A 13221-nucleotide genomic window follows, 5' to 3' on the forward strand; every position below is an offset into this window, starting at 1 on the left:
GACAGAAACAGGTAAATTACATAGCATAAGTGGGTATCCTTGGAGAGGATTTCAGCACTAGAGGGTCTGGCTGATGGGAACCTGCCCAGCCAGAAAGACTGCATGATGTGTGTGGTACAAGCTGGCTTCCAAGGCAAAATTGACTTTGCCATAATATCGGGCCATATGCAAAGGGAACACCAGGGTTAGGGGTCCCTTTGATTACACGGCAAATGAAAGAGAGAACAAATACGACCAAAGATCACAAACAGAGCGCTTTTTTCACAAAGGTAAGGAAGGATCCTAGGGCCTTGTTCATGGCAGGTGATCAATCTCTCACAGAGCTACACCCTAGGACCCACTGCAAGAAGGAGACCATCCCTCCTTCCATGGGACACAAAGCATCCTAACAAATACTGATGGTGACGCTATCAGTTCCCTTCATTTCATGAGGTCCAGGTGTGCTTCCAAAGGCCTTTTCCCATAAGCTCACATTTGATCCCTAAAACAACCTCCTACGATCTAGGAGCTACTGTCACCCCGGTGCTGTTCCTATGGAGACGGAGATCACAGAAAGGCACAAGTGTCCCAGGGACACAGGGCACCATCAGGGACCTAGGCCCACAGGCCAGCAGAATCTAGCAGCCTGCATGCTTAAGCCCCAAGCTATAAATGGCAGCTCCCTCCCCCTTCTCCTTAAAGGTTAAAACAGAGGATAGAAGTAGTCCTGTGGGGATAAAACAAAACAAAGAGCCCTGGAAGGAAGGAAGCCCAGGGAATGTATGTGAGCAGTCGCCTCAGAGCATGGGGGCTCGGTTTGCCCCTAAGCTTCCTGACAGCTGTAGCAGGAAGAAGGGGGGAGCAGAATTCCCAAGTCTCCATTTTCTAGAGAAAAGGAGGCACTGAGACGTGTCTAAAGGGACACCGGTCTTGGACTGAAATTCCAGAGGAGTTGATCTTGCAGCCGGTTCAGCAAATGTCCAGGAGCAAAAGTCATGAGTGACTTCACGGGGCACTAAAAGGCTCCTTCACAGGCATGACTCTGAGTGACAGGGGGAAGAGGGAGAAGAGGAGCCACACAGTTGTGTCCCAGAGGGGAGCACTGCTAGCCTGCCCTGTCTCACAGCAGGAAGGACAGGAGAGGAGCCCAGCCCCGACACTGTGTCCATCTCGGTCCTCACCGCCCACTACGCTGACCCTCGGGAGGAGGACACTGAGCTCCCGGTGGAGCTGGGGACATGAGAGTCCTCCAGAGACAGGCCCTGGGTTGGGTGGGAAGTGAGGCAGGGGGAGGTAATGAGTGAAGGACAGACCCTCTACCTCCAGGGCTGGGAGGTGAGGGAGGGCTGGGTCTGGCAGGCAGGGTGTGATGGGTGGGGCAGGGCAAGAGATGGCCACAGGGCTTGTGACAGAGTGGCAATGGAGCAGCTGGAAGGGCATGCTAGGCTAGAGGAGCAGCTGGGAGATGAGGGATTGCACTTCTCACCCTCCCCAACATCCAACATCGCCCCTCTCACTGTCTCCCTCCATGGCTTTTCTCTCTGCTGAGCCCTCCATGCCACCTCAACGCCCATGCAGGTGACGGTGACTTGCCCCCATCCAGCAGGATACAGAGGGGAGAGACCTGTGTCCGCATCACCTTCTCCCCAACACTGCAAGACCAGTCTGCCTTCTCCAGCTCAGGCATCATGGCCGACTTCACAGTCCATTATGACGTGGTCATGGAGGACATCATTGGAGACGTGCAGGTACCTGGAGACGAAGATGCAGAGTTCTTGGTACAGGGTCACTCTGGCCAGGGCCATGCTCTAGGCTATAGGAGCTGTCCCTCTGAGTGTTCCAGGGATATGTGAGAGCTAGCCATCAGGGACGAGGTAAGTGGCTTTACTTCTTTGGAAGCATGTACGCACCTCACAGAGACACTGGAGGACTTGAAAACGGCCTGGATGAACCCACCCAGGCCTGTCAGGCCCTAGCCAGCTCTGAAGCAGCCCATTTTGTAGACAAGGCATTGCCGAGTGTTTCTGCAGCTCTCTGACTGTCCTGTTGTCTTTGGCTTTCTTGCTGTGGTTGGCTTCTGAACACTTGGTCCCCATCGTGAGGCCCTTGCCTGCACGGGAAGTGTGTCCACTGTGATCCTCAACACCCATGGAGAGAGAGGGGACCTCGTGTGCTCCAGCTGAGCAGGGAGACCTGACCCCAACACCCCCAGTCAGGGCTTGCTGGTGAGCTTGGCCAAAGACTGGGAAGTCCCTTTCCAGAAGGCTTCCCCAGCCTCCTCCCTCCGGCCTGGGACACAAGCCATCCTGCTGAAAGCCACCAGGCCACCAAGAAACTTTCTCCACCACTCACTGGGCCATTCCCACAGAGAACAGGAGCAATGATTAACTCAGGCTCACTGTTGCCCTGGGTGTGTCTCCCTCCACTTCCTCCACTGCTCAGCATCTACCTCTCCACCATGAAAGCCTTCGAAAGTCCTTCCTATTTGTATACCCTCCACACCTCACCCTCTACCTCCCCCCACACCTCACCCTCTACATTCCCCCACACCTCACCTCTACATCCCCCCACACCTCACCCTCTACATCCCCCCACACCTCACCTCTACATCCCCCCACACCTCACCTCTACATCCCCCCACACCTCACCCTCAGTTGCTTTCTCTAATCTACCCCATACACTGCTGGGGACAAGCCTGCTCCTCTATGCCTATCTTGACACACCTCCCAGCAGATCTACTCCAGCCTAGGGCCCAAATCACTGGCCCTGGAATCTCAGAAGGGATTGGAGCGTGCTCTCAGTCTCTCCCTTGTGTAGATGCTGGTTGTGATGTAGACAAACCTCTGTTGGCACCAGAGATCAAATTTATCACAGGTGCTATGCTAAGCAGTGTGTGTGTGTGTGTGTGTGTGTGTGTGTGTGTGTGTGTCTTACCAGGGAAGGAGTGTCAGGACAGTGTGTCTGAAAGAGCTAACAATTAAGGTCCTATGACAACAGTTAGTACATCTTGCCTGGAGTGAAGGAAAAGGCAGGTGGCAGGGGTGGGGGCATGACCGCACATGCCGAGTGATGGCAGGGACACATACAGATATGAATGGCAGTTATGGCTGCGGCAAAGGGGCAGGGATGGAAGGACTGCAGTAAGATAGGGAATCACACTGTAAATGAGGCCTGGGGTAGCGGGACCCAAGTTCTAAGCGTCTGCTCAGAGCCACACATCCCTACCAGCTTCCTTCACTGAATCATATTTCCTTGAGCTTTCCCTGTGCAGGCAATGACCTGGAAAACCTTGCACATGCTGTCTTTCTGGGGGTGGGGGGACTAAGGGACCCAGAGAAAGAGCTCTAAAGAGGTGACCTGTGATGGCAGAGGCTCAGGGTCTCAGAATCCCAGATGTTACAAGTGGGAAGGGCGTCTGTGAGATGGCGTCTGCTGAGAGTCCAAAGGCATCTACTGGATTTGGAAACGCTTGTCCTAGGTGCCTTTAGTGTTAGAAGCATGAGTCTGGGGTGGGTGTAGCATGTGCTGTGGGTTCAGCAGGGATGAACTACTTGAGGGAACTCTCACAGCTGCTCATGTCTTTAGCTTGAGATGCTCCCAGAGATATAGAAGCTGCATGGGAGCCGAGAGCAACTGGGAGCAAGAGGTCGTGTCAGCGGGTGGAAAGCCCACACTTGCCCAGCCTCTAAGGAAGACCTAGCATGGTGCATGCTGGGAGAGCAGTTGACACAGAAACAAGGTGGTGGGCCTCAGACAGGGTCCATGGCAAGAAGGAATGCCCCCCAGCAGGAGGCATGTGAACCCTCCCCCATTCAAGGTGGCTTGTGCAAGTGCATATGACTTGGTGCACTTCAGGGTGCTCAGGGGCTGAGAGCATGGCATGTTTGACTGAAAGGGCTGTGGGAGGTTGCGGGGCAGTTTCTTGCACCCAGGCTGTAAGCTAGCCACTGGAGATCGTGAAACTGCAGCCCAGGACTGGTGGGCACGCTTTCCTCCTCCGTATATGCCAGGTGCATAGGAGCCCCAAAGATTCTGCCCATGGCCTGACAGTGACTGAATGGACGAGTGATAGACAGCTAGGGAAAATGGGACAGACAGCCAGGATTGTGTGGAACGGTGCTCCCATTCCATGTGAATTCAATCAGAGGCAGGGATGGAGGGGGACAGCATTTCCTCTTCCCACTGCCCTCTCCTCTGGAAAAGAAGGGAGCCCACAGGGTGACTGAGGGCACACAGGAGCAAATACCGCTGTCCTTGGCCAGCCCTCGGCCCTTAGGCCTTAGGCCTCAAGCTGTAGGCTCCAGGACAGCCCAGACCCCTCGGCATCTCAGGCCTTCCTGGCTGGAGAGGACACTGGTCCTGAGGGGCCTCCAGGCCCATGTCCTTCCCTTCCCTCCACTGACCCAGCCCTCAGGCTCTGCAGAGGGAAAGATGGAGTGTGGGGGCAGGGGGCCGGCAGCCAATCACAGCAGGACAGCCTAAGGCATCTGTACCTGGTGCTAACCAATCCCCTCTGCACAGACAGCTCTGTTGGCCTCTGCTTCCTCCTCCCCTCCCTGCTCTGCCCAGCAACAGCAGAAAGGAGTGTTTAGGAGGAGAAGGAGGCCCTGCAAGCTCCCAGCCCTTGGCAGCAATGAGCTGGGCCCCCGGCTCCCTCTGCTAAGGGAGGTTAAAACAATACTTTCCGTTCCTGGAGCCCAGACAAACGTCCCCGGGGACCCTCAAGCCTGTGCAAGTCCGGCTGTCTCATGGACAGGAACTCACAGAGTACCGAGATGCTGACCCTTGTAGGCCTGGGCCCCAAGCTTGCCTTCTCCCCTCTGCTGCTCTGGGCAAGGCCTGGGATGAAGGTCTCAAGAGCAGAGGCTCACTTCTGCTGTGCAGACAAAGGCTGAGCCAGCTGACACAGCTAGGGAGGGTGAGCTGGCCTGGCAGGGAAAGAGCAGGCTGTTATGCCGGAGAGTGAGAGGGGCCTGATTCCCATTGGCTCTCACCCTCCTTCTTGCCTCCCTTCTCTTCGGCCAGGTCTATGGTGGCTATTTTATTCATTACTTTGCCCCCAGAGGCCTCCCGCCAGTGGAGAAGAATGTGGTATTTGTTATAGATGTGAGCGGCTCCATGTTTGGAACTAAGTTGCAACAGGTAACAAGGACTTTTCCTGAGTCTTCTGAAATCTGTAGCTGTCTCCTCTTCTGATAGTGTAATACGTTGTTATTAAGCTTCTGTTTTTCAACAGATGCTACTCTTTTTCTGAATGAAGGTTTCATGTAATAGCCCAGGCTGCCCTCAATGTCAGTATGTAGCTGAGGATGACCTTGAAATTTGATTTTCTTGCCTCTACTTTCTAAGTGCTGGAATTATAGGTGTGCACAACCATGCCCAGTTTCCATGAAGCTTTGATCGAATATAGGGCTTCATGCATGCTGAGCTGTATTTCCCGCACTTAACACCTCTCATTGTTTGATGTGTGTCTCTGTTCCATAAACTAATTTTGTGACCCTGAACCAATGACTTTTTCTGTCTTTGTGAGCCTCATGCTCTTATCTGGAAATAGGTATAATGATAGTGCCTTCTTCTCTACGGTTCTGTAAAGCTTATATGAACTGATTCAGCTAAAGTATTCAACAATGTCTAGAATATAAACAGTGTTCTGTAAATGGTACCTAATCCTACAGTCTACTTTCTATGGAATCTCCTATATACCTACCTCTATGTTAAGCATTGTCGTGGGGGAAAAGAGTATTGGATCTGTGACTGGAGAATGAAAATAGTCTGTGTAAGAGTGTTAGTGAACTGTCTGGGGTAGAGACTATCTGGGTGAGAAGGAGAGAAGCATATAGGTGAAGAAAGTGCTTTGCAGAGAAGGGGCCAAGTGAAAGATCACTGAGGATATGAATAAATAAAGGAGAAACGCTGTGCTATCTAAAGGACACAAGGCCATAGTTAGGCAGTTGAAGTGGAATATGGGTTATCCCGGATCTGATGAGAAAGTAAACGTGGAGGAAACAGAGGGGGCTGAGGATCAGAAGCAGATCTGAGTGGAAGTAAATCATGCCAAAGCCTAGCAGCCATCCATACATCTCTGTAATCTTACGGTCCTCCAACCTGAAAGTACTGGCGTCATTCATCCCAGGTTCACATGCTCAGTAACTGTTGACCACACAGACTGGAGAGTTCTGGCAAGACCAGAACTGGGAACCTTGGGAGTGACACTGTCCAGTAGACCTTTCTTCTGCTTATTCATTTTGTTTTTGAGACAGTCTATGTCTCACAGGCACTTAGAACTTGCAATCCTTCAGCTGCAGTATTCCAAGTGCTGTTTACAGCCATGTACCACCATGTGTGGCTCCATTGGAACTTTCTTGGTGATAATCTCAAATTCTGTACTATCTAGTGCAATAGCCACCAGCCACATATGGTCATTGAACACTTGAGATGTGACTCTTTCAAGTTAAGAGCTGAACTTTATTTTCTATGTTAGACAGTGTACCTCAAAGTCTACCATAAATCCTGACAAACATTTTGCCCTGATATCCTCAACTCACAGAGAGGAGAGGTCAAATAGGGTTAAAACCATAAAGTAATCAGAGCGAAGTGTCTTGTGAGAAGAGTCTTTGAAGTTCATGGAGCTCCAATTCTCTTCATCCCTTTCCCACAGACAAAAAAGGCCATGAACACCATCCTCAGTGACATGCAAGCCAGCGACTACTTCAACATCATTTCCTTTTCTGACAAAGTTAACATCTGGAAAGCCGAAGGCTCAATCCAGGCCACTGTCCAAAATATCCATAGTGCCAAAAACTACCTGAGTCGAATGGAAGCCAGTGGCTGTAAGTGTGATACCTGCCTATCCAAATGCACAGGCTGTGGTGATATAGGACATTTCTAAGTCCTTCTCTTCATTCTGCCATGCCTCTCATTTGTCACACTGCCAGAAACATCACTTTCACTTTGGGCATAAATAACCATACCTTTTCATCCAATGGTTCCCCTCCTATCTCCCTCTCGTGATAGAAAGAACATGGTTGATTTCCCCTGTATCTTAGCAAATTTCTTTTTGGATCTCAGTTTCCTCTTCCTTAGAGCAAAAACAAAAAATCACTAAGGCTTTTAAGGGCAATATTATACATTTTATTTCCAAGCATTTGCCCTGGTTCTGACTTTTGTTAAATCCTGTCTCAAGTAATTCACTCTCCCAGATCTACTGCCTCTGCCATCTAAGTCATCTTTTTTTCTGTGGCAAGAAGGTGGTGGTGCTGTCTTCGGGTGGCTGTCATCTGACTAGAGAATGAAACAATCCTGCCCCCCCACACACACACCCTGGGAAATAATCAAAGAATGGTCTGAGACAGGGATTGATAAAAGACAAGGACACGTGGGTTCCGTTATCAGGTGAATCAGGGTGAGCCTGAAGGAGCTAGGAAGGATAGGCAGTGGGAACAGCATGAGAAAAGATAAAGTGGGAAGGATGAGCCTGGGAGCATGGTGCAGTAGGAGTGTGTCTGCGGTGGGGATAAGAAATGGCCTGAGAACGTGATCTCACAGTCTGCTCCCCAATTAGGGACAGACATCAACGCAGCTCTGCTGGCAGCTGCTTCAGTGCTGAACCATAGCAACCAGGAGCCTGGAAAGGGCCGTGGTGTGGAGCAGATTCCTCTTATCATGTTCCTGACAGATGGGGAGCCCACAGCCGGCGTGACAACTCCCAGTGCGATCCTTTCCAACATCCGCCGGGCGTTGGGACACAGGGTATCTCTTTTCAGCTTGGCCTTTGGGGATGATGCTGACTTCTCGCTACTGCGCCGTTTGTCCCTGGAAAACCGGGGAGACGCAAGACGTATCTATGAGGACTCTGATGCAGCTCTGCAGCTAGAGGGTTTCTACGAGGAGATTTCCAAGCCTCTGCTTGCAGATGTGCACCTGAACTATCTGGGTGGCTTGGTTGGGGCCTCCCCAGGGACCTATTTCCCTAACTATTTTTGTGGCTCTGAGCTGGTGGTGGCTGGCAAGGTGCAACCAGGTGAGCAGGAACTGGGCATCCACCTAGCAGCCCGTGGCCCCAATGGTCAGCTTCTTGTGGCCCGCCATAGTGAAGAAGTCACCAACAGCAGTGAGAAAGCCTTTGGTTGCCTGGGGAAGCCTGCCCTCAATGTGCCCCACTTTATCCGCCGCCTGTGGGCCTATGTCACTATTCGGGAACTGCTGGAGGCACGTTTCCAAGCCCGGGACACTACCACTCGCCGTCTGCTAACTGCTAAAGCCCTCAACCTATCCCTTGAATACAACTTCGTCACACCTCTGACCTCACTGGTTGTCGTGCATCTCCAGAAGACCAATGGGGAATCTATGAGCCAGCTGTCCACTACACCTAAGACAAGCACAGTCACACCCTCACCCAGCAAAAGCCTTGGCCTAGGTACAGGCACAGCTCAACCAGCCTCGGTACTCAGGGCCTCTTCTAAATCGAGGCCCATGAAACCAACCTCAGCTATTAATGCCCCTAAAAAGAAGGTGCCCAGCTCCAAGGAGTTGGGGAAACTGGGACAGTGTTCTAATAGCCTACCAACTTCAGTACAACCAAAGCCCCAAACTCCAGCACAAGACTCCAGTACTCTGGCATTGCCAACTTTAAAGATGAAACCTCTTGCCCCTGTGCCTTCAAGTTCTAATGTCCCGTTGCCTCTGAAGCCCACCACTTCATCACACCAGGATCCTGGTGTGATACCACTTGTTAATTCTAGGACACACGTCATAACTCTGAATCCTGTCAGCCCTGCCCAGCCCAAAGGTAGCACTATGAAACATTTTAATCCATTTCCTCCTTCCAATCTCCCTGCTCCATCAGATGCCCAACCTCCACCAGATGCCCCATCATACCCTCCACCTGGGGAACCCATATCACAGCCACTCCAAAGCCGTACACAGCCCAAATCTATCTCTACATTTCAGACACCCAAACACCCATTACTCCTCAGCTCCAAGACTCTTGCTCCCAAGAGTCCCCCAAATTTACCACACCCTATATCAGGGATTGACTTGCCCAAGTCTCCTGAAATTCCTTCATCTCTTAAACCTAGTGCCTCATCTCACCAAACTTCTACAAGCTTACTACTCTCCAAGTCCAGAACCCCAGTTCCCTATCATGCCCAAATCCCACTACCTGCCAGGCCCAGGCCACTGGTTCCTGAGAGCCTTAGCACATTCTCAAACTCTCTCTTGAGTTCCACAAGCCCCAGCAGTACTGTGCCCACCTCTATTCCTAGGGAACTGCTCCCTTCTTCCTTTACCCCTACTCTGATCTCTCCACTGCCCACTGAAAGACTCTGGCATCAGCAAGACCCGCTGCTAGGACCCAAGAGCACCAGGCAAGTTCTGGGACCATCCCTGCCAGGGATTCTAATAATGGCCATAACCAACAGCTCTGGTCCTATGCTAGGAGGCATCACCCCAAAATCTCCCAATCTTGCTGCCTTCCAGAACTCTCCCTGAGACCATCAGTCTTCATCTTCTCCCAGAGAAGCTCCAGCTGCTGCCAGAGTCTCTGGTAGAGTCCAAGTTCGTGGAGTCATTGAACCCACCGGTCTTCTATACCTTCCTCACCCCTGACAAAGATGGTGAGTGCTGGTGGCAGGGGGCCAAGGCAGAGCAAGGGATGTGTGAGCACAGAGAGCTGAGAGTGGAGGAGGTACGTAATGCTCCAGAAGCTTCCTTGATTGCTTTGGGACCTTGAACTAGTTAACATTTATAGACCTCAGTACATAGGCACAGAATCAAAGACCTTGACAGATAAGACTGGAAAGGCTAAACAGAAGCAAACTGAATAAACTGGAGTTGACATTTGTCTTGCTGAAAGAGAGAATGGTTGCTGACTCCCAAGCAGCGGGGGAATGTGGTATTATAAATTGGAACATCACTAAGTAGGGCAGGTCTGCTTGGTTGTTGTGTGCTCTGTGAACAGACCTACTTAATAAAAGGATATAATTTTTACAGAAAATAATGGCAATTGCCATTACACTTCCCAAAGACTATAAAATAATAGTTTTCAAATCTCCCTATGTACGGGTACTTCTATTCATATCGTGTTTATAATCTAACATTTAATTCCCCATAAGAAACTATTGATATATGTATTTTATACACAGGGAAACTCAAGCACAGAGAAGTTAAACAACTTGTTTAATGTCACATAGCTAATCGGAGACTAGAACCCATACATTCTGGTCCCCAAAGAAATGTGTTTCATCACTCCACTATTCAATTTTTTTAAAGAAGAATTTCTTGAGTTGCATTATAGGAGAGGGTTAGAAAGGGTTAGGGGGTAGCATTAGTTCACAGGAACACAAATTTGGGCAAATTTGCCATACCATGTTCCTCACTTCCCCCAATATCCCACCTACCTCTACATCCTGGCAATGCCACTTCTATTATATTTTCCAAATCCACTGACTTCCCAGGATCCCAGCCACTATCACAAATCAGACAAACTCTATCATTTCATCTAAAATATCTCATCTTGTCTCCTAACCAGTCTCCTCTTGCCCTCTTGCAGGCCAAGAAATTTTTCAAAGAAACAAATCAATTAATGTCCCTTTCCTATATAATGCCCCTCGAGGACTTCCCATCACACATGGAATGAAGTTGAAAGTCTTCTTTATGGCCTGCATGGTGTATGCCTACACCACACCGACTTCACCTTCTCCCACTCTCCCATTTATCCCCTGAACTCTAGAGCCTGCTTTCTTCCCTGCTCCTCCCATTGTGCCTTCGCCAGTCATCACTCAGGTGCTTCTTTCTGGCTACTGCTTCTCCTGATGCAACTGGTCTGCCCTTTCCTATAGTCCTTATCCCTCCCATGCGCCTAAAACTTCAGCTGGTGCCTTGGATCTCAGATCATCTTTCTCACCCACCTTCCTCCACAGGCCACTTTAGGCCTTTCCTTCCCTTGTAAGCCCAAGGAAGGAAAGCATTTTTTTTGTATAGCATTCACTGCCATTGACAATGTTGACTGTGATATGTTTCACCAGGTGAGAAACCACACATGTCTTTCTCACCAACATATCCTGATGCCTAAACAGTGCCTGGAAGAATAAGTGAGTGAACGAATAGAGGAATGTATAGATGCTATGGGAAAGAAATTTGAGTGTGTCTGAGCTTGAAAGGGCCTATGACGATATAGACATAAGCAGGTTAGTTTGGGTAGCCAGTGAGGACTCTCCTCATAAGAAGGAAGAAAGGATTGGACATGGAGGTCACATAGAATCCTGGCACTTGGGAGACTGCAGCATTAGGATCAGTAGTTGGAGGCAAGCCTGGACTGCACAGTGAGACCCTGTCTTCTCTTTGACCCAGAGATGGAAAAGATTCCTTTTATTTCTTTGTGTTTGGCAGGAAGTCCGCACTGGGATGGCAATCCTGAGAGGGTCCTGGAAGGAGTTGAACGTGATATGGACTCTAAAAGTTCCGTGGAGCTAGTAAAAGGTAAACAAGGGGTTCCTCTGGCAAAGACTCCTCTAACCTTTGTTTATATTCAGTGTCATTTGGAGCTCTCACTGACAGTGTGGGAGCCCAGAACAGAAGCAATGTATTCATTTTCCATCAGTTTGTAACAAGTTACCATAAATTGGACAATTTAAAATAACACATATTGGCGAATTCGTTTTCTCCAATGGAGTCTCACTGAGTGTATCAGTCACACATCAGGGCAGGTCCTATGTCCATGTCCTATGTCCATGTTAGCCAGCACAGAATGAATTCAATGGTGTTTTTGTAGACATTTTGTCTCATAATATTTCATTTGGACAGTTTTTATCTTAGTGGTCTTTTGCTTGCTTTTTCTTAATTTTTATTTTTGTGTTTTCTGTTTCTTTTTTGTTTTGTTTCTTGTTTGTTTGTTTTGAAAGAAAAAATATAAAGTTGAGTATGTAGGGAGGTAAGGAGGATCTGGGAGGAATTGGGGAGAGGGAAACAAGATCAAAGTGTATTATATGAAATTTTTTCCAATAAAAAGGCAAGACAGCCCCCCATCCCCTTCATCCATGTTCTCCTGCTGTGACAGAACACTACAGCATAAGTAATTTGTAAGAAGAGACATTTCGCCTCCAGATGAGAGGCTTCCTCTCCTGAGAATCTCCTTGGTGATAGGACTCTACACAATCTCAGAGCAGTGCAAGTCATCACTTAGCAAGACAGAGCAAACCAGCCCAAAGAGGCAGCTTTTCGAGCAATCACTTTCTAATAATCCATTAATCCATCAATTGGTCTGCCCTTGAAGGATAACTAGAAATTGCCTTTGAGTAAGAAAAAAAAGGAAAACATTTCAAATGGCAAGAAAAACAGGAAGCAGAAGCAAAAAAGGCAAAGCACTCATAACAACAGTCAGTTCAGGGTCAAGTGAGATGGTCATGTGTGATCCCAGCCCTCTGGAGACTGAGGGAAGGAAGATCAAGAGTTCAAGTCCAGGCTGGGCTATACAGTGAGGCCCGACTCAAAAAAAAAAAACCAGGCAAGAACAAATAAATCAATTTGACTAGTATAGAATAAAGCATAAAGAGAAGTAAATTCCAGAAAATGTTGCAATACTGAGTTCAGGAATTTGGCCCTTACCTATAGGATTCAGAGGCCGGCGGGTCCAGGGTGGTTAGGGATGTGTTACATCAGTTCCTTATCAATGTATGTCCTCTATCCTTTGCAGGCACATTGCCAGGCATCTTCACCTTCTCGTCCTCTGGTAATCTACTCACCCCCCCAAGCACCTTGTACACCGGGCTCTCTCTCCCTCCTTCTCCCCACTTTCTCTCCCACTCTTTCTTCTTTTCCCTCTCCCTCTTCTCCCTCTCTCTTAAAAAAATAGACATTCTTCCATTCTCCTCTTCTCCTTGCCCTCTCCTTTCTCCCATTCCTTCAAGACTCATAGCTTCAGAGTTTCATTTCCTGCCTTACAGTGGATGGGGACCCCCACTTTGTGGTCCACATTCCTCACTCAGGAGAGAAGATCTGCTTCACACTGGATGGGCGCCCAGGGGACCTACTGCAGCTCATAGAGGACCCTAAAGCAGGTGAGAACCCAAGGACTCCATTCCCACACAAGACCACAGCTGAGTGTTCTCATGTTAATAACCCTAGATATCTGGCACTTTATTATATATACCTTATAGTAGTGTATATAAAATAATGACATATTTTATATAATGGAGCACTGCTTTATAGAGTTTGTGTTGGTTTACAGTTCCGGAGGCCTAAGGG

The 13221-nt window shown here is 49.2% G+C and overlaps 1 protein-coding gene across 1 annotated transcript in view; it reads left to right on the forward strand.

Annotated features, from left to right (window-relative positions):
• Nucleotides 1-13221, forward strand: part of Itih6 (inter-alpha-trypsin inhibitor heavy chain family member 6) — a 30489-nt gene that overhangs the window by 13584 nt on the left and 3684 nt on the right. Inside the window, 8 exon segments of the mRNA XM_040744000.1 lie at nt 1558-1727; nt 5005-5121; nt 6638-6809; nt 7541-9414; nt 9416-9593; nt 11368-11457; nt 12671-12706; nt 12921-13034. Coding sequence (XP_040599934.1) covers nt 1558-1727; nt 5005-5121; nt 6638-6809; nt 7541-9414; nt 9416-9593; nt 11368-11457; nt 12671-12706; nt 12921-13034 — 2751 coding nt within the window.

The sequence above is a fragment of the Mesocricetus auratus genome, unplaced genomic scaffold (genome assembly GCF_017639785.1).
Source record: "Mesocricetus auratus isolate SY011 unplaced genomic scaffold, BCM_Maur_2.0 Super-Scaffold_100003, whole genome shotgun sequence".
Taxonomy (NCBI): Eukaryota; Metazoa; Chordata; class Mammalia; order Rodentia; family Cricetidae; genus Mesocricetus; species Mesocricetus auratus.